Source organism: Lycium ferocissimum, chromosome 2, assembly GCF_029784015.1.
Source record: "Lycium ferocissimum isolate CSIRO_LF1 chromosome 2, AGI_CSIRO_Lferr_CH_V1, whole genome shotgun sequence".
NCBI classification, from domain to species: Eukaryota; Viridiplantae; Streptophyta; class Magnoliopsida; order Solanales; family Solanaceae; genus Lycium; species Lycium ferocissimum.
Window position 1 is genome coordinate 46,237,449 of NC_081343.1, and position 27,196 is coordinate 46,264,644.

The following is a 27,196-nucleotide window of genomic DNA, read 5'->3' on the forward strand; positions in this document are numbered from 1 at the left end:
ATTGATATATATATATATATATATATATATATATATATATATAAGTATATTCTTACTATATTTTAGGTATATATATATATATATATATGTATACGTATATATACGAATTTATAAACTTAGAAAACAATTAAGCTATAAATAACATAAGTTATAATATATATAGTTATAAGTATATATAGTATATAACTTAAACATATCTCTCTCTCTCTCTCTCTCTCTCTCTCTATATATATATATATATATATATATATATATAGTTATATAACCTAAGTATATTGATATATATAAGTATATTCTTACTATATTTTAGGTATATGTAGTATAACTTAAGCATATAACTTAATATATATATATATACACGTATATGCTGTATTGCTGACTTGCTGTTAGCCTGTTAGTCAGTAAATATTTAAACTTTACTTATAAACTTATATAACATATGTAAATATACCTACAATATACTAATAAATACTATAATATATATATATATAATACAAAAAAAAAAAAAAAGGTTTTGAAGCTTTTTAACCGGACCGGTTCCGGTTTGAGGTTTTAACCGGAAACCGGCCGGTTACCGGTCCGGTTCCGGTTAAACCGGTTAACGGGCTTACTCACAAGTAACTGACTACATAAACCTTTCTAGCCCTATCTCAACTGTCCCATCATCATCTGGGTCGTTTGGTATGATGCATGAGGAAAATAATTGAAATAATTAATTCATGTATACGTTATACATGGATAAAATAGCCTAACAAGGGGGAAAAAAACGTAAATGTACAATAATAGATAAATATTTAAGTACTCTTAGCACTAAATACAATTAAACATTCAATGGCAGGTAAAGAGTTATAGCAGATTTGCTACATATAAGGATTCATTCCAATCACGTCAATAATAACCCATTACATTATCTTCCTACTTTTTTGCTCATTATCTTCCTTTTTTTTTTTGCTCATAAGATATTTCTATAACTGCTTTTTATATGTTTTTCCCCTTTCTACTTCCTCTCTAGTCTATTAGATATATATATTGGCAGCATTTTATTTTCCTTTTCTACTTTTTCCCTAGTCTAATTTCATTGTTCATTCATGGAGAATAAAATCATAGTTTTGATTCAACACGGTGGGGAATGAGTAGTCTAATAATACCGTTATACATAGAATATCGTTCGTATAATTTTGTTACACCTTATATAATATATTTTATATACCTAGTATAATTTTACTATATCTAGTATATAATAAATTTATATTCCTCATATTTTATTATACCTTTTATAATAAATTTTATATATATCGTATAATTTTTTGTGTGACCTAAGTAATATTTGTATATGCAGTTAGTTATACCTCACATAATAATTATCTTTCGGATGTGTTGTTTTGAAATGTATTTGTTGGATTTTTTTAAACAAATTTTGCGTTGTTTAAATTTGTAATGAGTCTTTTTTTTAACGTAAATCACAAGTGCATACATAATGTTAGCCTTGCGCAAATGCGCGAAAACTCGCAAAGAACAAGGAAAAATGGAAATGAACGAGGAGATGAGTTAGTAGCAGATAGGGGGATGTATCGGTTGAAGAAGAGAGAGAAGTAAGAAAAATGTAGACATTTGAAGAGAGATAATGATAATAAAGAGGGGTTTATCCTTTAAGTAAGTGAGATAAATGATAATAATGAATAAACAATTGAATCCCTGATTTGGAGGAGTTTTTTTCGTATACCATTTTCTAAAGGAAATAAAATTTGCTATTTTTGAAGAGGTTTAAAAGTAGTGCTAATTATGTGTCTAAATTTAAAAGCATGACCGCATGACCTACGATGTAATTAAGCCAAATAAGAAAGTACAAAATTACCTTTATCTTTTTCATAGAAACAATGAAGGTCAAGCATTTAAGGATATAATTGTAAATGCATTACTTTTTAGTTTTTTATTTTTATTTTCTTATTTTTAAATTAAATGTTATCTCGTATAACCAGATTTAGTACAATAAACCAAACATCCAACAAGAGACTCTCGGTATTACTAATTTCATTATAACTAATTCCTACATAATTAATCCCTGCATTATAATATCTGTATAACTTGTCTTCGAACCAAACCCCTTGTATTAAATATTAATCGTTTCGATGAACTAAATTTGTTTCAAATATCTAAAGTTTTAGAAGAACGATAAATCATTGATGTACTTTTTTCCGGATTTACTCCTTTTTGTTCCAATTAACGGAATGTTAAGAGATGCATGTAAGTAGGACTGGGCATAAATTACCGAAACCCGAATTACCGAACAGAATTGGGAATTTTGGTAATTCGGGATTCGGTAATTTGGTATTCATGGTATTCAGGCTTAAAATTTCAGAATTATGGGATTCGGATTTGGGTTCGGTATGACATATTAATACCGTTCGGTATTTGATATTTCCCGAATACCGAATTATTTATGGCAAACTTACTCAAATGACTACCTTATTGTAGCTTCCTACCATTTGTAACTACCCTTTTAAATATTACCATTTGTAGCTACATTTTGGCAAAATAGTGTATGTTTTCGCGTGTATTTGTTGCCAACAAATACATGAGAACAAGGTTAAAAAAAAAAAAACACGATCCTTGATTTTAGCCTTTAATGGTGGAGCTATTAAATTAGATATTAATATATATATTTTTTTGATGTATTTTAGTGATTTTTTTTTTGATGTATTTCAGTGGCTTTTTTGATGTATTTCAAATACATTGTGTACATTCCAACTACTATGAAGCCAAATATATTCAAATTTTTGTGTATTTGAATGGATTTCAACATATACATTCAGATACAAGACCAAAAAATTCAAATACATGACAAATACATTCAAAAAAATAATGTGTTTGGCTATTAACAAAATACATTAAAAAATGCACTCAAAAATACAAAGACAAATACATTCAAAAACAGTGTATTTGTGAGATGTAGATTTTTGAATATATTTGTCTTTGGCTTTTAACAAATACATATGGCCAGATCTGAGACACTACCACCACTAAAAAACCCTAATCTCTCCAATACCACCAAAATCCTAATATGAGACACCACCACCACCAAAAACCCAAATCTGAGACACCACCACCACAAAAAAACCCTAATCTTTCCATCACCAACAAAACCCTAATCTCTCTCTCCTCTCGTCATCTTCTCCGCCACCGTCTCAAAATCGATCCATCACCGCCGCCACCAACAATGCACACGGCCGGATACGCGAGTGAAAAAGGAGAGAGAGAGGGGTGAGTGCAGAGGGAGACGGAGAAGAGAGAGAGGGGCGGCGGAGAGAGAGAGGGGTGAGCACAGAGGGAGAGGGAGAAGAGAGAGGGGGCCGGTGCGGCCATGGTGGTGGTGGTTGAGAGAAGGGGAGAGAGATTTTTAGGGTTTTGAGAAATGAAAAATGCGAAATGGATAGTGATTGAAAAAAAGAAAGATATATGTGTTTGGGTATGTATTTTTTGATATAGCTACCATTTGTAATTTAGAAAAGTTAATTAGCTACTAAATATAATTAAATAAAAGGATAGTTAATATTAATAATTAGGTCTTAAAAGAAGCTACAATGAGTAAAAATTCCATTATTTATTGAATAAAGGCCCTCCCCTAATTATAACCGATATATCTAGCACAAATAGGCCCATCAAATATCATTTTTTTGCGCGGAGTGCCCTTCTTTTGGGGTGGTCTTTAAATTTTGCCCCTCATATTTGTGGTCTTTAAATTATGCCCCTCATATTCTTTGGTCTTTAATTTTGCCCTTCGCATTGCAACTTTGAGCTTTCGAAAATAATGAGGTTCGAGTTCGAACCCCGCTCGAAACATAAATTAAAAAAAAAATCGCAAGGTAGGTTTGGGTCGCGTGTATGCGGACCCGGCATACTTTTGTTAAGGAATTACACATTTTATCCGGACCGGCATACTACCATGCCTTATGGGCGGACTTGGCATAAGTATCTCTAGGGTCCCGGCATAACTTTGATAATTCCTTCACAAAGTTATGCCGGTGGGGGCATACTTTTAATGGGCAAACTTTTATCTGCGGACCGGCATAACTGTGAAGGAATTATCAAAGTTATCACGGACCATTTATACTTATGCCAAGTACGCCCATAAGGCATAAGTATCTTGGTCCGGCATAACTTTGGTAATTCCTTCACAAAGTTATGCTGGTGGGGGCATACTTTTAATGGGCAAACTTTATGCCGGATCGGCATAAACTTTTGAATGAATTATCAAAGTTATGCGGACCACATCTTATGCCAAATCATACATAAGGCATAAGTATGCCGGCTCCGCATAACTTTGGTAATTCCTTCACAAGTGTATGCCGTTGGGGGCATAAAAGAAATTTAAACTTGCCTTGCGAATTTTTTTAAAATTTTGACTTGTGGGTTCGAACAACCTGGGTTTTAGGCCAGAAGGGAGACAAAATTTAAAGATTTCAAATATGAGGGGCAAAATTTAAAGACCACCCCAAACGAAGGGCAATTCTGCGAATTGCCCATCAAATATCAATAGACAGCACTCAATAGTCACCCCTGTATTTTCTTGCAAGAAGTTTGAGTTTTTGGAATCATGAGTTACTGTTACAGTTTAAAGTTTAAACATGATGAATGTTGGTTTATTTCCTTCTGCTCATAATAAGTCAAGTGTTTTTAGTTGAACCTGAAAGTTGCCCAAGGATGATGAAGCTGTTCGTACAGAGATATTAAGTTTAATTTGGGTTTTTAAGTTTCTAATTATTATGGTGGTGCATGCCATGTTTTCCAAAGTACATGAGGCTTTAACTATTCTTTTTGAAAATTATATGTTGACTGAAATATTTGGAATTTGTGTTTACAAGCTATGTTGGCCAACTTCAATACGGTATTATCGAATACCATACTGAACCGAAGTTTGATTTACCGAATCTTTTCGGTTCGGTATTTGGTATCTACTTTCAATTGCTGATTAACGAATTACCGAATCCGAAATTTGGAAATACCGAACCGAATTCCGAACGGCCACGCTAACTTACATCTAGACAAATAAATTTATTATTAATTCTATTAAATGTCTGTCATAAGAAATGCAAACTGTCGAAAGACAGATAATATAAACCAGGAGAAGTAAGAATACAGAATAGCTGCTGCCCAACTGTATCCAAGATGACTAATTTCAGAATCCTTCATTTCCAAGGTCACCAATTCCAGACCTTAGCCTAAAGTACCAGTGTAGTTGCTCTTGCCTTCAATACATCATGGTCCAATTTCACCGCGTCAAAAGCCATATATACCAGCAGAACCCGACCTTCAAACTAGTTACACCCAAGTTGACAAAGCACAAGTCTTGCGATTTAATATACACGATTCTAAGTACAAGTGTTGTAACATGACCGAAGAAAGCCTCTTCTAGTATACAGTAATTGACCTGGACTGACATGCAACGTGCATGCCTCAGAGAACAAATACAGCATATACGTGGACTTACATGCAAACCACAAGGTTGCAATGAGAACAAGTAATCCAGCCCTGTAGGGGTGACCTAAAATTGAAATTTTCCACAACAGAATTTTCATCAGGTCCACAGGAAGCTTCATCACAAGCTAGTTTCCAGAATGATGACTTGCGGAACTGTCATCCACCTAGCGATGATAACCCCAGCGTAAGCATTAAGAATTTTCTTTTAAGTCTGGAGCCTCATCTTCAGACGGCAATCTTTCCACAGGTGGTCCACAAGTTTTCGGGTATCTGCCAAAATCTTTGTTTGTAGGCTTCGCGATTTCCACAGAAATAACCCTCCCGTTGAGGTACTGATCACAAGGGAAGAAAGAATTTGAGGAAGAAGACACAATGTGAAAGGAATTAAAACCAAAACAATTTCATTGGATATAACCTTGTGATCCATGCTATCAAGAGCAAGCAAGGCATTTTCTTGAGAAGTGTACTGAATAAATGCATATCCCTTTGATCTCTGGGTCATTTCATCCTTGACAACCTTAACTGGCAAGGAGTGTAAACACATTTGAACAAGCAGGTCTCAACTACAAGAAAGAGTAAAATAGATAAGAAAGGAATCCTAAAGCAATGGCACGTACCTTCAGCCACGTGGCCAAAATTTGAAAATATCTTCTCCAGACAACTTTCATCAGTGGAGTATGATAAATCTATGGTTCAAAAATAAGACAGAAACTTTAGAACTTTAGAGAACCAGAACTGTTGAATGGAAAAACATGTACATCTAAGAAGGCAAGTGAATTACGAACTTGTAGCATAAGGTTCAAAGAGAAAAGCATCTAACATTTCAGTGTTTCAAAACTATCATTTCCAGGTATTCATTACATCTACAACTTGGTCGAATTGAGAACTGTCGAGTCTAATGAAAGCTGAATGCAAAAGATATAAGTTTTTATCTTAGTTAAATTATGGAACCTATCATTTAGTGGTATCAGTGAGGAAAAATTCTAGACTCTTCTTTGAGCAGCTCCAGGAAATTAGTTTCCAGCATATATGTAGTTTACGACACAATATCTTGTTTCTTGCCTGACATTTACACAACATTGTAGCAGATGGCAACTGTTCAAAGGAGGATGAATGAAAGAGAATAATGCTTAATAAATGTAGAAAGGTACTCCCTCCGTTCCATAATAAGTGGTTTTTAGGCTCATGCACACCCCTTAAGAAATTGCTCACTCGTAGAAAATTAGGAGTGTTTTTACTAACATACCCCTAACCAAGTTTTACTACTTTCTAGAAAAAGAAAAGGTAGTTAATGAATCTTGACTATTTAAAAAAGGGTAATCTTGGAAGAATCTGCCCCAAAGTCTTCTTGAAATCCTAAAGCACCACTTATTTTGAAAAATTAAAAAGCCTAAAAAACCACTTATTATGGAACGGAGGGAGTAATATTTTCCACAGTTCTCATTGATCAACCATTAATGTGCTCTGCCATTGCAGATTTCAACTGATGAATCAAAAAGTGAATTACCTTTGAGGAAGGAAGAAAAAAAGTAAAGAGAATAAGAAGCAAAGCCACAAAGGACAGAATTGGGAGTACCGCATAAGCACTTCACCTTCATAACACCAGATTTGGTTTAATTAGCACGCACATACCTTTTCTATCCCCATTATTATATTTGCAACATCCTCAGGGAGCTCTTGCAGTCTTGCATTCTCTATCTTCAAAATGGGTAAGGCCAAAAGCAGCAGTAAGAGTCAACATCTTTCTTGCTAAACTGATCCTGAACATAGTTCCTAAAGGGAAATTTACAGCATTACATGGAGATACGTCTCTCTTTCTGCGTAACCTCATTCTTTTCTTCTTCTTCTTCTTCTTTTTTTAGATTTTTTATTTTTATTTTTCACAAGCAAATATCTCCAATAACTTCTTTCCGTCCTTAAAGAAAAGCAGCACTCTTCTTAATACCTTTGGAATGTCAATGATGATCAGACTGCATGTTACATAGAATTTCTTTCTAATATCACTATTTTACTTCTTTGCCAACTATGGTGCGAAGCTAGAGTCAAGAAATGTATATTCAAAATAATCCCTAGCTGAAGCACTACAAGCCTGTAGCCCGTTTTTAATTTCAGGCCTTGAAACTCAAGAAGTGGGATGTTATCCTATAATATTAAGTGTTTACTTTCATCAAATATTTTAAGTACTCGGACCAAAGAGCTGAATTCTATTCAGCCTGACATACAGTTTTGAACCATGTAAATGTCTAGAGCCAGCATCTTTGAGCAACTTCTTGAACAAGAAGCAGCATAATTGTAGACTTGAAATCATGAAAACTAAAGCAGCTGATAAAATTTATCTCTACCACCTTCACTATCGAAGAGCATCACTAGCTTTTATCACCTACATGAAAAAAGAAAATGTAACCACTGCATAAGCAGTAGTAAAACCTCAAAGTCCTGAATCTTTACAGTGATGGATTGATGGTCTTAACAAAGCACCAGTTCCAATCAACATATACAATGTTGCAGTGTCTACTCTTTAATTAGTACGACAATGCAGAGACAAGATATAAAATGAAGAAACATAAACTCCTAAGAGGCTTATTAGTTAGTGTTACTGCATCTTTGCGGGGGCAAGATAATGCATAAAGGACATACAATTCTATGCGGCTTATCACTTGTTAGTACATCTCATTTCAACTGTTTGGTCAGAAACAGCAAGCAAGCAATATGAGTTGTACATTACGGGTGCCAAGCAGTACTCAGACTACAACAAACGCCACCAATAAAGATCCTAGCCAAACTTATTTTTCTCTTTAATTTCATGTTCTTGGAAAAGATATTGTAAGTCAATAAAGTTTTTGGCTTGAACCCACAGATGTTGTATCCAAGCTTTAAGTGTCTTAAAGGTTTAGCTTTTATAAGCCTTAGGTGAAGCATATAACTAAGACACGTTTAAAAACTATCACTTAAACTAGCCAGCAACAGTCAATTCGATATTATTGATTCAAGCAGTAAAATTTCAATCTGATACTACCTCTGAGAAGCTAATGTCAACTTTCATAAGCAATTTTCACTTTGAGAAGTGTCTTCTCTTTGTCTAGTAGCAACAACATTGTGCAGAAGAGTAAATCTGGGCTAAAAGAAAGTAAAAGAATCCAATATAAACAGATATCTAGATTATCTCATCACATCTCAGACATTATTATATTGGACAGAACAGGTACTTGATTCAGATATTGCAAACAAAAGATCACAACTTTATATAACGGACACAAAAGCTCACCGTTTCAGAGATATGGGGCTCTGGTAAAGGCCAATTTAATTATAATAAACGGAGAAGATAAAATTCCAACAAAGAAAAAATAAAAATTCTCATAGACAATTTAATCAACAAGAACAACCCTACCCTCCAAAACATATCAACTAAAAAGTTACAAGAAAAGAATCCTATCCAACAGGTGGGAAAGAATCCAAATTATTTGTACAGTTCTTGATAGTATTGGTTTTAACATTGATTAAAATGAGATTAAAGTAAAATGCTTACTTCTAACCATAATCTTGCTGGCAAGAGGGTATCTGGAAAAGCTAGCTTGGATTTTGAAGGATTTGGGTCCAATTGCTGGCTGCAACACAACAGTGGATACCCCCTTGGGTATCAACATCATCAGCTTCACTACTAAGTGATGAAGAAATTAATTGGATCTTTGAATGGTAGTTTGTGTCGCATAGAGTTCAAAAGAAAGATAAAATAATACAAAAATTGTAATACAAGGATTGCTTTTGTATGATAATAGTGACGGAATTATTAAAGGATAATTAATAATAAAAGATTAGTTATTTTTGAATTATTTAGTATATTTAGTCTTTTTAATTTTTGCATTACATATACTTTATTTTATTATATAATATAATATTATAATCTAGCACAACATTATTGATATCGTCAGTTCTGTTATTGTATCAATATTTGGTTGATTATCTTTTTACAAGGTTAATCAAATAATATACTACGTATTATGTTATGTGGAATTTTTAGTTGAATTAGCTATGCCAATGCAAACAACCAAAAGATCCTGAAATATTTCATGTGGCTCGTGTTTTCTAGCAAGGAAAAAGCTCTTTATGAGTAATCCCTCTGTCCCAAACTAAGTACTACTCCCATTTTAGCTCCACACCCGTAAAAACAATAAAGGGAAAAGGGTCAAAAATACCCCTCTACTTTGAAAAAAGGGCTAAAAATATCCTCCGAACTTATTTTGGGTCCAAAAATCCCATCCTTAAAGTTTTCAAATATACCCCTGTCTTGACGGAAATTATCCCCAAAATAACCCGAAATTAGTTTTTAAACCCGAAATTATGGGTTATTATTTAGTTGTCGGTTTAAATGATGGAGCGGGTTTAAAAACTAATTTCGGTTATTTTGGGGATAATTTCGACAAGACGGGGGTATATTTGAAAACTTTAAGGATGGGAGGGGTATTTTTGACCCAAAATAAGTTCGGAGGATATTTTTAGCCCTTTTTCCAAAGTAGAGGGGTATTTTTGACCCTTTTCCCAACAATAAATGCATAGTACTCCCTCCCTTCATTTTTATTTGTCCACTATTGATTTTGCGCACCCATTAAGAATTAATAAATAAAATATATATTTTATTATAATATTCATATTAATTGGTGTGTAGCCTCAATAGACTTAGAAAATTATTTGAAAATGAGTAATTAATGTTAAGGGTAAACAAGAAAAAAAGGTTTTTCTTCTTCTTAATAGGCGAAAATTGTCACACCCCAATTTCCGATAGGGTGTGATGGGCACCCGACCCTTACCTAGGGCCGAGCGAACCCGCAGACTCTCATAATACCCATAACCATCACCCCACAAAGCATAACATAAGCACGGGGTGAAAATTTTTTTTTGAAAACAAACATGCCTTTCGTTTTTTTCTTTTTCCAAACCAAATAAAATGCACAATAGTATAAAATCTATAATATAAGGCACAACAAAGACCTCGGCTTATATAGCCGCTTGCCAAACACCTCGGTAGCGTAATGCATACAAATACACCGGCTTACATATAGCCGCTTACAAACGGGCATCTCGTACACACGACATCGTCGCAAAGTCTCTAACATAACTCCGAATACCGTACAAAAGCATTCGACTCGGCGGCACCGAGTGAAATGGAGCTCGCCAATCCCGTGAGCATCTTCTCGCTAACATCATCGCTCATCCGTGGGTACCGCGCGGCACGAAACGCAGCCCCCCCGAAGAAAGGGGGGCGCACGGAATATGTACCGAGACGCAGTGTGCAAGCGAAAAACGAAACGAAATAAAGTGTACCAAACGCGAGAATAATAGTCCCAATACCAACGCACTTACATCTGACATCCAGATCATACATGCATTCACACCTATACCGCGGCCAGGAACCCAGCGGCTAATATCACCAATATATAATTATACCGCGGCCAGGAACCCAGCGGTTAATATCACCAATATATAATTATACCGCGGCCAGGAACCCAGCGGTTAATATCACAAATATATAATTATACCGCGGCCAGGAACCCAGCGGTTAATATCACAAATATATAATTATACCGCGGCCAGGAGCCCAGCGGTTAATAGCACAAATATACAAACAGCTACACACACACACACACACACATACCGCGGTCAGAATCCGATATCACACACACACATCGTGTCACGGCCGCCGGTCAAGTATCCGGCGGACGATATCACACGTACACGTACCGCGGCCAAGTATCCCGGCGGTCGTGGTATGACCCGCGGTATATAAGATTCCTTTTATTACAATATCACAAAACAACCCCGGGACTCGGCGAAAGAGGTAATAACACACACGCGAGTTAAATCGTAAGTAGTCATACAAATATAATTTCTTTTGTTACAAACTCAACAAAACAACCCAAGCAAGCCATTCTTTTAAAAGCAAGTCATTAGTCGAGTCGTGTCTATTAGAATTAGTATACAATAGTTACAATCTTTTGAAATCGTTTTTATGCGTCAAAATGTATTATCAAACGTAGTAAAGTAGTTAAAACAATTATTTATAGCAATCGGAGCAATAGTTAAAAGTTTTTCTTTTCAAAATCACACAAGTATACCAAAGCGAGGCGACATTGGGAGATCTCGGGATGCGTGGGCCCCTCCTCAGGTCGAGCCGAGGCGGCGGACATAAATTACAAACATTAGGCTACCTAAAGCCATCCATAAAAGTTTCGGAAATATCCAGATACGTTTGCAACAACAAGGGTTTAAGCAACCTTTTGACCAAATATGAAGATTATGGTTCAATTGCGCTGAATGAATAGTAGGCAAAATCAACTCGGCTTTCCGAGAGCAGAATTATCCCCGAGGTTCCGATCTTAGCCTAGTAGGGCTAGGACATGCCAAAAGAAGGAAAGGGCAAGCCTTACATGAACCGCCTTACGCTCGTCAAATCTCAATTCTCGCTTCGTCCAAAAACTATGACTTGGTCATCTTTACCAAGCATTACTATTCATGAAAGTTAATATTTAATCTTGGGGTTATATGGGCTACCGAAATTCCGGCAAAGACCTTATAAATGTGACACCCCGAGATTCAACTCGGTTCAAAATATCAACAACAACAACAAACAACATCCTTAGCAACATCAATCGAACTAGAATGCATTCTAACATGAATAGTACTACTTTCTTCATAATATCACAACTTCCATTCTAACTTCACATTTTCAAGCTAATATCAATATTTCCATACTCATTTACTCATTCAAGACCATCAAATACAATTCAAGAACATTTCCCATTATCTCACAATTATACAAAAATTCCACCGAAACCATAATTCGTTCAAAACTTCCAACTTCCAACAAAACCATTGATCCTCTATTCACTTCACAATGCCATAACCACATTAATTAACATACCAATTAAATTCAACCAATTCCCTTACATATATACAAAGTATGCAAAATATACAACTTTCCAACATAAGGCCATAATTCTCATTTCAATGCAAACATACCTCATTTTACTTCCATTTACATGCAAGGATCACAACAACACAATTAACATGTTAAACAAAATAAATCCATCACCATTTCCTCCACCTATACCATACGGCCACACGCCAACTTTCCAATTTCATCCAACTTTCATTCCACTTTCCTTCCGATACAAATTCCACATTGACCACAACTATAATACAACATAAAATTTATTCATCTTGCACATACAACATATACATACACACGACACATACATAATCATGCAACCACCATGCAAACTCCTATATTCTCATGAGTTTCACCCTTTTCTACATACTACAACATCAACAAAGCCTTCATAACACATAAAGAGGGTTGAATCATACCTTGTTCCTCTAACTTCTCAATCCACCAAATTGTCCAAACGACGAAACGAACGACTTATCTTCCGAAATAACTATACCACGTTGGAGAGGGCCCTTGAATTAGTAGGAATACGATAAGAGAATAATTTTGGGGGCAACAAATTTGAAGGGAAAAGTTGAGAACCATGGCCGAATGGCCATGGTTGATATCTCCTTCTTTCTTTCTTCTTCTTTCTCTCAATTTCTTGAAGTTTCTTTGAAAATTCATTTGGCCACCATCCCTTCTTTTTATTACCATTAATAATTACATGGGCTTGGCCCATTTTTTTCTTTCCTTTTCACTTCATGGCCGGCCACCCTCGTGATCGGGGCCTCTTTCTTCTTTTTTTTTTTAAGCCCAATTTTTTTTTTTGTAATTCCACAAATTCTCAAAATTCGAATTTTGCCATGAATATTAACATTTTTTTTAGGCATCCACGCACCTTAAGTAAGATCCATCTAAAGCCTTATTTCTTACCATTCCGAATTATCTCCAATTTTTTCCGATACGCAAAAATGCGAAATATAACACCAACCTTAAACACTTCATACCATAGATGAATATACGACTTATGCTTTAAGGCAAAATCAACAAAATCGAAATTGAAAGTCTTGTCTTTAACTCGTCGCAAAACAACTTAAAATATTCCGACATACAAAGTACGGGTGTAACATCCTTTCCTTTAGAACATTCGTCCTCGAATGTTCAACTAGCCTACGAGTGTCTTACAAGACACCGGGAGATTTCGACGAGTTCTCTACATTTCTTGCTATCTCAAAACACGGACACGAAAATACCAACGAAGGCCTCACGGGGTATCATACGTACATACATCATACCATATCGCGCCCACACGGGCTCCCAATATCATCAATAATACACAAAACGATAAACATACCTCGCATGCCCAACTCTCAAACGCACCCTCGCTACACCTTCTTATTTGCTTTTGCCCTTTTAGGCTTCAACTCGTACTTCGATCGCAACTTCAATATCTTTCCCAACATACATCTTCATACCTTTGCTTACTGCGTACTTCTCTGTGACTTCCAACATCATCAATCACTTCCTTCTATCGTCATTCATTAACCGCAATCACAAATCGGTAAGGAGTCCCATCTCCTATGTCTTTGGCTCTATGGCACGATCTCGAAATGAAAGGAGAGTAACCATCCTAAATGCCCCGTAGCCTCCGTTTATAAACGTGCGCGCAACACACCATAAACAAGACTCATCGGACACGACTTTGCGGCACAACCCCTAGGGCAGAGACTGTTCGATACCACTTTGTCACACCCCAATTTCCGATAGGGTGTGATGGGCACCCGACCCTTACCTAGGGCCGAGCGAACCCGCAGACTCTCATAATACCCATAGCCATACTGGGCCCACAAAGCATAACATAAGCACGGGGTGAAAATTTTTTTGAAAACAAACATGCCTTTCGTTTTTTTTTTTTTCCAAACCAAATAAAATCGTAATAGTATAAAATCTATAATATAAGGCAAAAACACACGCTATATAGCCGCTTGCAAACACATCGGTAGCGTAATGCATACAAATACACCGCTTACATAGTCACTTACAAACGGGCGTCTCATACACACGACACGTTCGAAAGTCTCTAACATAACTCCGAATACCGTACAAAGCATTCGACTCGGCGAAGACCGGAGGAAATGGAGCTCGCCAATCCAAATAGAAAGATCTTCTCGCTAACATCATTGCTCATCCGTGGGTACCGCGCGGCATGAAACGCGACCCCGAAGAAAGGGGGTCGATGACGGAATACGTAATTAGTATGCAAAGCGAAAAATACGAAAACTAAATAAAGTGTACCAAACGCGAGAATAATAGTCCCAATACCAACGCACTTACATCATCCGACATCCGGATCATACATATTCACACCTATACCGGCCGGGAACCCCGGCGCTTATATCACCAATATATATATTATACCGCGGCCAGGAACCCCGGCGGTTAATATCACCAATATATAATTATACCGCGGCCGGAACCCGGCGGTTAATATCACAAATATATAATTATACAAGCGGCCGGGAACCCGGCACAAATATCACAAATATATACATTATACCGCGGCCAGGAGCCCGCGGTTAATAAGACAAATATACAAACAAACACACACACACACACATACCATGGTCAAGAATCCTGTGGGCACATGTCCGCATGGTCAAGTATCCAATGGACGATATCACACGTACATGCCGCGGCTAAGTATCCGACGGTCATGGTACACCGCGGTCAAGTATCCGGCGGACAATATCACACGTACCGCCGGGGACTCGGCGAAAAGAGGTAATAACAATACACACGAAGACAATCGTAAGTAGTCATACAAATATAATTTCTTTTGTTACAAACTCAACAAAACAACCCAAGCAAGCCATTATTTTAAAAAGCAAGTCATTAGTCAAGTCGAGTCTATAGAATTAGTATACAATAGTTACAATCTTTTGAAATCGTTTTTATGCGTCAAAATGTATTATCAAACGTAGTAAAGTAGTTAAAACAATTATTTATAGCAATCGGAGCAATAGTTAAAAGTTTTTTCTTTTCAAAATCACACAAGTATACCAAGCGAGGCGACATTGGGAGATCTCGGGATGCGTGGGCCCTCCTCGTGTCGGCCGAGGCGGCGGACATAAATTACAAACATTAGGCTACCTAAAGCCATCCATAAAAGTTTCGGAGCGATCCGGATACGTTTGCAACGATTCTATAAGGTTTAAGCAACCTTTTGACCAAATATGAAGATTATGGTTCAATTGCGGCGAATGAATAGTAGGCAAAATCAACTCGGCTTTCCGAGAGCGAGAATTATCCCCGAGGTTCCGATCTTAGCCTAGTAGGGCTAGGACATGCCAAAAAAGAAGGAAAGGGCAAGCCTTACATACGAACCGCGCCTTACGCTCACAAATCTCACCTCGCTTCGTCCAAAAAACTGCAAATGGTCATCTTTACGGCATTATTCATGAAAGTTAATATTTAATCTTGGGGTTATAATTGGCTACCGAAATTCTAAAGACCTCCCCTATAACGTGACACCCCGAGATTCAACTCGGTTCAAAATATCAACAACAACAACCAAACAACATCCTTAGCAACATCAATCGAACTAGAATGCATTCTAACATGAATAGTACTACTTTCTTCATAATATCACAACTTCCATTCTAACTTCACATTTTCAAGCTAATATCAATATTTCCATACTCATTTACTCATTCAAGACCATCAAATACAATTCAAGAACATTTCCCATTATCTCACAAATTATACAAAAATTCCACCGAAACCATAATTCGTTCAAAACTTCCAACTTCCAACAAAACCATTGATCCTCTATTCACTTCACAATGCCATAACCACATAATTAACATACCAATTAAATTCAACCAATTCCCTTACATATATACAAAGTATGCAAAATATACAACTTTCCAACATAAGGCCATAATTCTCATTTCAATGCAAACATACCTCATTTTACTTCCATTTACATGCAAGGATCACAACAACACATTAACATGTTAAACAAAATAAATCCATCACCATTTCCTCCACCTATACCATACGGCCACATGCCAACTTTCCAATTTCATCCAACTTTCATTCCACTTTCCTTTCCAATACAAATTCCACATTGACCACAACTATAATACAACATAAAATTTATTCATCTTGCCTATACAACATATACATACACACGCCACATACATAATCATGCAACCACCGTAAACTCCTATATTCTCGCGAGTTTCACCCTTTTCTACATACTACAACATCAACAAAGCCTTCATAACACATAAAAAGGTTGAATCATACCTTGTTCCTCTAACTTCTTCAATCCACCAAATTGTCCAAACGACGAAACGAACGACTTATCTTCCGAAATAACTATACCACGTTGGAGAGGTCTCGAATTAGTAGGAATACGACAAGAGAATAATTTTGGGGGCAAAAATTTGAAGGGTCAAAAGTTGAAGACCATGGCCGAATGGCCATGGTTGATATCTCCTTCTTCTTTCTTTCTTCTTTTCTCTCAATTTCTTGAAGTTTCTTGAAAATTCATTTGGCCCCCTTCCCTTTTTTATTACCATTAATAATTACATGGGCTTGGCCCATTTTTCTTTCCTTTTCACTTCTTACGGCCGGCCACCCTTTGGTGGATTGGGCCTCTTTTTTTTTTTTTTTTTTTGAGCCGGTTGGTTATAAATCTCGTTTTGTAATTCCCGAAACAAATTCTCAAAATTCCAATTTTTGCCCCTTGGCCTTCCTCAATATTTCACATTCAATATTTCCTTAGGCATCACGCACCTTAAGTAAGATCCATCTAAAGCCTTATTTCTTACCATTAAAATTATCTCCAATTTTTCCGAATACGCACAAAATGCGAAATATAACACCAACCTTACCCTTAACACTTCATACCATCGAAAGATGAATATACGACTTATAACTTTAAGGCAAAATCAACAAAATCGGAAATTGAAAGTCTTGTCTTTAACTCGTCGCAACCAACTTAAAATATTCCGACATACAAAGTACGGGGTGTAACAAAAATAGACAAGTAAAAGTGAAAATTTACTTTTGAGTGAATCTCACTTTACCCCCCTAACATTTAAGGGTTGGGAAACAATACCCCCTTCACATATTGAATGGGAACGATAACCCTCTTATGTAATACTTTTCGGTAAGAGTTTTCTTTGTTTAAATAAAGATTTTTTTTTCTTTCTAGAATTAAAATATAAAAACGAAAAAGGGTCAAATATTACCCTGTATTATTAGAAAAGGGACAAATATCTCTCGCTATACTTTCGGTCCAAATCCACAAATATCTCTCGCTATACTTTCGGTCCAAATCCATACTTTCAGTTCAAATATATCTCTACCGTTATACTTTCGATCCAAATATACCCCTTTCATTATACTTTGGCACAAATTTGCCTTCAATTTTAATGAAAAGACACGTGTCAAGCTCAGAATCAAATAACTCACCCTCAATTTTAAATACTCGATTCCTTTAGAAAATCACCCGTTTAACCGACCCTACCTATTTATCTTTTTTTGAAGTTTTTCCTCATTTTAAAATTAATGTGCTATATATAAAAAATAAAAATAAAAACCACTCTCTTAATTCTCTTAATTGCACTTTTTCCTCTCTTCTATAATTGTTGGCTATTTTCGTTGGGATTTAACAAGACATTATTCAAAGGCTGGAGCAGGTCATTGTGCATTTTCTTTCGTTTTGGGTTGTTTCAATATGTCCTCCTCATTATTTTTCGTCACTAGCCCTCAAAACATTTTCTACTTTCCTTGTTCATGATATCATATTAGTTCCTCTTAGATACTCCTTAGAATTTCTCACGATATGTTGAGTGATATTTAGTCTCTATCTCAATATATTAGCATATTGAAACGTTGCTACTGGTAGAGTGATTTTTGCTATTTTAATAACTGGGCAATTGGCATTTGTTTGCAAGTTTCGGGTCGGTTAAACGGGTGGTTTTCTAAAGGAGTCGGGTATTTAAAATTGGGAGTGGGTTATTTGATTCTAATCTTGGCACGTGTTTTTTCATTTAAATTGAAGGGAAATTTGTGCCAAAGTATAACGGGATGGGTATATTTCAAAAGTATAACGACAGGGGTATATTTAGACTGAAAGTATAATGTGGGGTATATTTGATAATTTTCTAATAGTACAGGGTTATATTTGACCCTTTTCCATTTTTATATGTTAATTCGAGAAAGTCATTGAGATTTTAGGTACTGCAAGCGGGTCAAGGTTGAGGAGGTCGAGGTGGTTATGCCTAAGATGAGCAGGGGGAGAGCAACGGGGCCAGATGAAATCCCTTTAGAATTTTGGAAGAATGCGGGCAGGAGAGGCTTGGATTGGCTTACGCGTTTGTTGAATGTTATTTTTAGGACGGCGAAGATGCCTGAAGAGTGGAGATGGAGCACCATGATCCCGTTGTACAAGAACAAGGGGATATCCAGAACTACAACAACTATAGGGGTATCAAGCTGCTGAGCCATACGATGAAAGTTTGGGAGAGAGTGGTGGAAGCGAGGATGAGGAAGATAGTGTCTATTTTGGAAAACCAGTTCGAATTCATGTCGGGGCGTTCGACTACAGAAGCCATTCACCTTGCGAGAAGGTTGCTGGAGCAGTACAGGGATAAGAAGAAAGACTTGCACATGGTGTTTGTTGACCTAGAAAAGGCTTACGATAAAGTCCCAAGGGAGGTGCTGTGGAGATGTCTGAAAACTAGAGGTGTTCCTGTAGCTTATATATTAAGGACATGTATGGTGGAGCCAAGACCCAGGTGAGGACTGTTGGAGGTGACTAAGAACACTTCCCAGTCATGATGGGCCTGCATCAGGGGTCCGCTCTTAGTCCCTTTTTGTTTGCTTTGGCGATGGACGCTCTGACGCGCCACATTCAAGGAGAGGTGTCGTGGTGCATGTTGTTTGTAGATGATATTGTGCTTATTGACGAGTTGTGGAGCGGTGTTAGCGCGAGACTGGAGGTTTGGAGACAGATCCTGGAGTCGAAAGGTTTCAAGTTAAGCAGGACTAAGACAGAGTACTTAGACTGCAAGTTCAGTGATGTGATTTAGGTAGAGGGTGAGGACGTGCAGCTAGATATTCAAGTCATCCCGAAGAAAGAAAGTTTCAAGAAAGTTTCAAGTACCTGGGGTCGATCATCCAAGGGAATGGTGAGATTGATGATGATGTCACACATCGTATTGGAGCGGGATGGATGAAATGGAAGCTTGCATCGCTGGTGTTGTACGATATGAAGGTACCTATAATAAAGGGAAAGTTCTACAAAGTGGTGGTTAGACCGACTATGTTGTATAAGACAGAATACTGGCCAGTTAAGAAAGCGCATGACCAAAAAATGAAGGTAGCAGAGATGCGGATGCTGAGATGGATGTGCAGGCATACTAGGAGAGATAGGATTCAGAATGAAGTATTTCGGGACAAGGTGGGTGTGGCCCCATTGGTGGATAAGATGCGAGAAGGGAGTTTGAGATAGTTCAGCCATATGTAGCGGAGATGCGTTGATGCGCCAGTGAGGAGGTGTGAGAGGCTGGCAGTGGTGGGCCTGCAAAGAGAGAGGGGTAGGCCAAAGAAGGCACGGGAGAGGTGATCGGCAGGATATGACGCTGCGAACTGCGAGGACACTGTACGGGTGATAGGAGGGTGTGGAGGTCGAGTACCAGGGTAGAGGGCTACCAGGGGGCCGCGAGGATTTCTTTTCCATATTAGGAGTATTATTATCTTTGTTCACTTGCTTATTTTTCTCTAGATCTCTCATATAGCTTGCTTGTTTCTTTCTTTCTTTCTTTAACGTCATTTATCTTATTATATGTTGCTATTACTGCCTATTATTATTGTTGTCTTGACACTTTTCTTAGAGTCTTCGAGCTTGACCTTCCTACCTCCCAAGGTAGGGGTAAGGTCTGCGTATACTCTACCCTCCCTAGACCCCACCTTGTGGGAATATACTGGGTATGTTGTTGTTGTTGTTGTAATTCTAGAAAAAAAAAAGATCTTTATTCAAAAAAAGAAAATTCTTACCGGAAAGTATTACATAAGGGGGTTACCGTTCCCATTCAACATGTGAAGGGATACTTGTTTCCTTAAATGTTAGGGGGTAAAGTGAAATTCACTCTTTATTTTTAGTATAGTGGACAAGTAAAAGTGGACGGAGGGAGTATCGGTTACTAAGTTGCTCCTATTTATTAGTAGTAGATATTTTTTGAGAATTAGCACTATTACAAAGTAGTTCTCTAATATAAGAAAATAGTTGAATACAATTAATATAAATTATTTTCTTAAATTCCTAAAGCAACCATTATTTCGTAAACAATTTTTTTTCTTTTCTAGATGGAGGGAGTATCTTTTAACGAAAAAAATAGAAAGAGGTGGGCAGTTGTAGGCAATTTGAAACTTTAGGGGCTTAAAGCCTACAGTTAACTCTTTTCAGTTTCAACTTCCTCTAGTTTCCACACAATCAGAGATCAGCAAATAGCATCAGCCTTCTCCCTCTTCATCTTTCGATTCGTCTCTACCGATTGGATCCCTCATTTGTACCTAAAAACTTCAAAGTAAGCTTCGAAAAATTGTTGTGTTCACAATTACAAGTCTTGTTATTCCATTCAATTCTGTTATTTCAATTGATTTCGATCTGATTTATCTTAGTTTATTCAATATAATCAAAGAACTTGAAATTTAGGAAAATCCTTAGTGGGTTTTTATCAAACTTTGAACTAATGATGGGTTTTGAAAATTTAAAGGTTTTGAGTATTTAAGCTATGTTACATCTGATTTGATATCTGAATTTGTCAATGTGTTCAAGATTCGTACTTTCTAGATCATGGCTGTTTTTTTGTGATTTCTAGTGTTTGATTAAAGCTGTTTCTTGTTTTTACTGATCATCTGTGGTTGCAGAAAGCTTGCTCTTTCGATGGCTAACCGAGCTCCTGTCAGGACTAACAACTCAGCCCTCATTGCAATGATTGCTGATGAGGTGAAATTTTCACCATAGCTTTGTTTGGGTGTTGCTATTTATGCTTAGAATTGATAAACTATGCTCTAGTTGTATTGTATCAGGCAATCAGTATTGGGCTTGAACCATGTTTTTCTTTGTTTCCACTAGACTATAATAGAATCATTCATGTGTATGGATTGCCCAAGGGAAACGAGTTTTGGGGGATCAAAGTCCTCATGGGAGCTAGGTATAAAGTCAAGTACCTATCCTAGCCTGAGAATTAGTCATTAAGATATATAAGGTGAGAAGTGAAAAATGATGGACACACTGACCAGGAATGACATGACTGAAAAATGCTGAAAAACCAATTTAGACTAAGGGTGTGTTCGGTATGAAGGAAAATGTTTTCTGGGAAAAAATGTTGGTTTCTTACTTATTTTCTTGTGTTTGGTATGTAAGCAAAAAATATTATCCTAAAAGCATTTGTATATAATCTAGACAAATACTATATGAGGTGGCGGTGGGGGGGTGGCGGTGGTGGGTGGCGGGGAAGGAGGCTATGGCGGTGAGGGTGAAGATGAGGTGTGTTGGAGGGTGGGGAGGACAAAATTAATGTGGAATTCCACTTGTGGAACTTATTTTCACTACTTCCACTAGGGAAGTCATTTTTCACATTTTTAAAGAACTTGTTTTCCTAGAAAAAAATATTTTCCAAAATTTTGATCAAGCGAACATGTGAAAATTGGAAAATTCCTCCATACTGAACACACCCTAAATAAATCACTACAAATTACGTAACGTGTAGTTAGGCGTGCTATGTCCATGTGCGACTTAAATTAGATACAGGAATGAAAGAATTTTTGCAAACAAAAGTTAGAATTTCCAGAAAAGAGAAACAGCAAGCCTACAAAATATCATGACATCTTCTTCCTGAAATAGAAACATCCATAGCATATCATTTCGGATGAGCTTTTGGTTGCTATTACTCTAGTGTGTCTTTTTTTAGATGCTTCGGGGTCATGAGTCATATTTGAACATCTAAAATATACTCTATCCATCATATCTTTTATGACCTTAGTTGTCTTACACGGACTAATTAGGAGATGGTTTGGATGAATTATTACATTTGATGTGACTGATGGTCACTGGTTTTTGTTGGGACTTAATCATGTATATGTTGTTAATCATGTATATGTTGTGCATCATACGTATGATCAGAACTCTGTGGAGACTGGATAGCAATTATCTATCCATTCATTATTTTTTTAATGCGTTGTTTGATTAAGTTTTTGTAGGCAACCTTTTTAAATTCGCAGACAATTATATCCATTGCACTTCAAATTACTACCCACTTGATGTCATGGGACTTTTATGATGAATAGCTTGTTAGTCTACATATACGTGATAGATGATATCTAGACATACTGATGCTGATGGAAATAGCTTATTAATATAGGACACTATTACCGGATTTTTACTGGCTGGAGTTGGCAATGTTGATTTGAGGAGGAAAACAAATTACCTTATTGTGGATTCAAGTAAGTTTCAATTTTGGAATTACGTGTTCTCCAGTAGTTTTGAGAATCTTTTATTTACTTTGATTGATTGAATATAGTCCAAAAGGCATACATCTATTATGCAGTTTGCTAGGGACACATCTTGCTATTAATAACTTGATTGAATACCAATATGCTCTTGTTAAATTGACAAAAAGGATTTTGAACTCTGGACTGTATGGTTTTGGTTTCTTCCATGGGCATGGTTAGTTATTTTCCAGTTCAGCACATTCTCTTCCAACCCAAGATTTAGTCCCTCTTAGCTATGTGGGAAAAGAAGCTTGGGATTTTGGGGAGGGAATTTGAATGATTGTTTTTGCTGCTACATCTGGTTCACTAGCTTCCTATTGGTAGGAAGTAGTAGATGTTGTATGTGACGTGAAACTCAGAGGCAATATGATAGGGGAAGATGAATAAATGACAATCTTTGCAAAATATTTGTGAAAGAGAGAGGGTGAGTAGCATCCTCCTTAGGGGGTTGCACAAGGGTGCTACTGTGTGATGAATGCATTTTGTTCAGTTACATAGTAAAGCAAAGTGCCTAAGCTAAAAAAAGAGTTGCTGATAGCAGTGTCCAACATGGAGCACTGGAATAGCAAGTACCTTAATATCCTCTGCCCTCCAAGGTAGAAAACAAGATAATGCTTTAGTGGATAAAGACCCATATCACATATCCTTCCGTATTTTTTAGAGGAATGAGTAAATTAGACAGGCAATGATAAAACATCGAGTCTCGGGTATTTTCTTGGAACTGTCAGCCCGGCTGTGTCAAATTCAGAAGTTCTGGGGTTGGCATTGTAGCTGGATTTTGTCCTGTTCCAAAAGTTTTTTTTTTTTGATGACATGGGAATCTGCAGCCGCTACCCGCACAGGATAAACCCAGCTCCTATGCAATAGCTCGCAAACCACATAGGAGAGGTAACCCGCACTAGGCAAGCCCGGTGCGACGAGCTCAACCAGAAGGCAAATCCCCTGCTGTCGTAGGCAGGTGGTTTCGAACCTGAGACCTCCATTATGAAAGCCCCATGCTCAACCAACTGAGACACCCTTGCGGGTTCCAAAAGGTATTAGATATCAAAGTCATTGGTCATGTTCAGTTCCAAAAGGTATTAGATATCAAAGTCATTGGTCATGTTCAGTTCCTAAAGTCATTTCGCCATTTCGTTTCTTCCTTTTTCATCATAAGTCATGCCCCTATGGCTATGGAGAGGAAAATATTGTTCTTTTTTTTTTTTTTTTTTTTTCCAATTTGTAGAGAGCCTTATTAAAATGTCTGGAGAAAATTCTCTTCTTGAGGTATGCACCTGAAGAAATAAAAATATTTCTACCTCTCTATTCTTGTCATCTCTTCAATAGTAACATTTTGTTGTTTTATTTTGTTAGTGTATTTTTATTTCATAATATCATAAGTATTTCTTTATTAGTGAACTAGTTACTCTCATTATCCCCATTTTACCTTTAATGACATGGGTGATACTATTACCACCATTTATTTAATTGTTGGTACTAAGGGCAATTTTGTACTTCGCATTATATTTAGCTCATGTGTAAAAATCTTCATTTGTTTCTTAAACTGGTGTCTGGTAAAACACCCACTAAATAAATTGGATTGAATGAAGCATTATGTATTTCTGGCATGCTGCATAACTGCAGTGCAGGCCAAGGTATTATTTAATGGCGCCATAAAAGAAATGCACTTTTGTGAACCACTTGAAGGAGAAATAAGTGCATATTAGGGAACATTCCTGTGTTTTTATTTTGCTAACTCTCTCATCTACACTAATATAGGAGACTCAGAATAGAGTCAATCTATGTGTTTAGATCATATAACCAAACAGATTGACCTTATTTATGGGTTATGAATTCAAAAACTACTTTTAATTTAGTTGCATGTGAAGGATGGTATATTGGGAGCTGGTGTCTACTTTGAGTGGTAGAGCTTTTCATTGTTATCTCAAATTCCAAAATTTGGAAAGAAAGTAATAGAGATTCCCTATCCTCGTGTTCAGAAACAACGGTGAAGCAGATTGAAGATGCTTTTAAGGAATTCAGCACAAGAGAGGACATCGCAATTGTGTTAATCAGCCAATATGTAAGTTTTCTACTCTGCTTTCATTTGTTGTTTGGTTTATCAATTTTGACACATCCATATTATGTAGTCTAGAAAATTATCTGCATTTTGTGGGTGTGCATTACATGTTGCTCTGCTCAAGGGCATCAGTAAAATTTGTTTTGTTTCAAGTTTCAACTGCTAATTATGTCGTATATATTGTTTACTGATCGAAATCTTTCATAATCTGTACTTTGGAACTAGTACCTATTCTCTGGACAAACTTCAGTTACTCTGAAGCCATCAGAAACCTACTAGAGTAAAACAAAAAAGTAACATGATCTATATTTCTTGTTGGAAGTTAAGATCACCGCGGGTACTGCATGTCTGCACCAATCAGCTTGCGTTTCCTCTTCCAAAACCAAACTCCATTGGACTTGTAAAAGCAAAAATAGATAGTAATAATAATTGACCATATCAATATATAGCCTGCTTCTCAAATCTTTATCACCCCCATCAGGTGAAAGTGTATTTGGTTGGGAACTTTGGATAAAGGCAGAAGGAGGGACATCAAAGAGGTAGTCCTACGGGTCATTTTCCTTGTTTGGTTATGAAATACAAGGGACAAGGTGTGATCTCCATGTCAGTTTTTAGCCAGTCTGAAATTTGTCAAAAAATGAAGAGATAACTGTTCATGCATTCTTTCCAGACAACGTAAAGAAATGATAAGTGCTTTAACAAGTTAAGAAAACCTGCCAGTCACTCAAAACAGAGGTTTGAAACTATCCGGTTAAGTACTCAACATCTGCCTCTGTTGAACTAGTCGTTTGTAGACATGGAACAGACCGGGCCTGTGCAATGAAAGTATTCCTTTGGTAGGTTTAGTATATAAAGGGAAAGGTCACTAGTTTGCTAAGAATAAGAAAAGAAGTCAACTTCCCTCCCTCTCCCTGTCGAATCATACTTAGTTGAGCCTGGTTTAGTAACTACATGAGTTTAGCACTTCCCATTTCTTATCTGTCCTTAAAAGTATTGTCCTTTTTAGATACATCAAAGATATGCGGCTTGCGGTCAAAATGCATCTTTTACTTTTGTTGTACTCCAGTTCAATTTCAATCTACTAAGTAAATCCAACTAACATTGTCTAATATGGTGGAGGAGCTTCACTATCTACTGCAAGAACTTTAAATTGTAGGCTGCAGTTTTATGTCTATGGGGAACTAATGGTCTCCATTTTCTTTAATAGAAGACTCACTTAAAATAAGGGTCCAAAGTAGAGTTAATTGGCATTTCATACAATTTATTCCTCCTGGTTTATCTTTTTCAGGTGGCCAACATGGTAAGATTTTTGGTTGATAGTTACAATAAACCAATTCCGGCCATTTTGGAGATTCCTTCAAAGGACCATCCATATGATCCTGCCCATGATTCCGTTCTATCACGAGTGAAGTATCTCTTCTCTAGTGAATCAGTGGCCTCCGAAAGGCGTTAATGTTGGAGTAATGTTTCAATATGCCCCAACTATTTCATAATATCTTGATCTTGTATCATGTCACCATTCTATCAAGAGGTATTCATTTTGTAATCTTTTTTTTTGTTTTAGATATTTAAGCGGTTTGTGTTGTTCTTGACTGTTGATACAAGATGTTGTATAAGTTAAAGTGTGACTGAGAGTGAACAACTTGCTGGAAATAAGTCAGTTGCTGCGGCTTCTGTCCTTTGGTAGATTCAAATGATATTATGGATGATTATTCTTGAAAAAGAATCAAGTAGAATGCTTGAATAACGCATCAGTCTTCTGCTGTTTGATCTTAATGTGCTTGCGGGAAAATTTCACACACAAAAGAAGTTAAAAACAATAATATTCACTACAATGAGATGTACTTATCCAGATGTGCTAAAGTAAATCAATCGGTTCTCTAGCGGCTAGGGAATGAGCGGAAACGTTAATATATAGTTGAACATAATGGCAGGTTTACCTAATTTATGAATTCAAAACGATTACATCTCCTAAAAGTTAAGTATAATCTCATGTGAAATGTTAAATAGTATAAGGGTAAACAACTTTGGCAGCCCTTAAATTTTTTCACAAGGTTTCATATGTGAATTATGACAGCTATACTGTTTTGAACATATTGGCTCTTGAACTAGCAAACTGGCCTCATTTTGGCCCTTCCGTTACATTACCCCCACCATCGAGT

At 36.7% G+C, this 27,196-nt stretch overlaps 3 protein-coding genes across 3 annotated transcripts; 2 read left to right on the forward strand and 1 right to left on the reverse strand.

Moving 5' to 3' along the window:
• Positions 1-5,336: 5,336 nt before the first annotated feature.
• On the reverse strand, positions 5,337-9,209 carry LOC132040450 (uncharacterized). Its single transcript, XM_059431092.1, has 4 exons — positions 9,005-9,209; positions 6,096-6,164; positions 5,894-6,000; positions 5,337-5,810 (listed from the first exon to the last, which is right to left on the reverse strand). The coding sequence occupies exons 1-4, from the start codon at positions 9,123-9,125 to the stop codon at positions 5,670-5,672; spliced, it is 438 nt and encodes a 145-aa protein (XP_059287075.1). The 5' UTR covers positions 9,126-9,209; the 3' UTR covers positions 5,337-5,669.
• A 9,632-nt stretch (positions 9,210-18,841) lies between these two features.
• On the forward strand, positions 18,842-19,931 carry LOC132047647 (uncharacterized). The gene is made up of 4 exons (XM_059438663.1): positions 18,842-19,171; positions 19,273-19,419; positions 19,510-19,608; positions 19,695-19,931. Exons 1-4 carry the CDS (start codon positions 18,842-18,844, stop codon positions 19,929-19,931), a joined length of 813 nt encoding a protein of 270 aa, XP_059294646.1.
• A 1,429-nt stretch (positions 19,932-21,360) lies between these two features.
• On the forward strand, positions 21,361-26,781 carry LOC132040460 (V-type proton ATPase subunit F). Its single transcript, XM_059431103.1, has 4 exons — positions 21,361-21,428; positions 22,846-22,927; positions 24,955-25,037; positions 26,323-26,781. The coding sequence occupies exons 1-4, from the start codon at positions 21,366-21,368 to the stop codon at positions 26,485-26,487; spliced, it is 393 nt and encodes a 130-aa protein (XP_059287086.1). The 5' UTR covers positions 21,361-21,365; the 3' UTR covers positions 26,488-26,781.
• Positions 26,782-27,196: the final 415 nt, after the last annotated feature.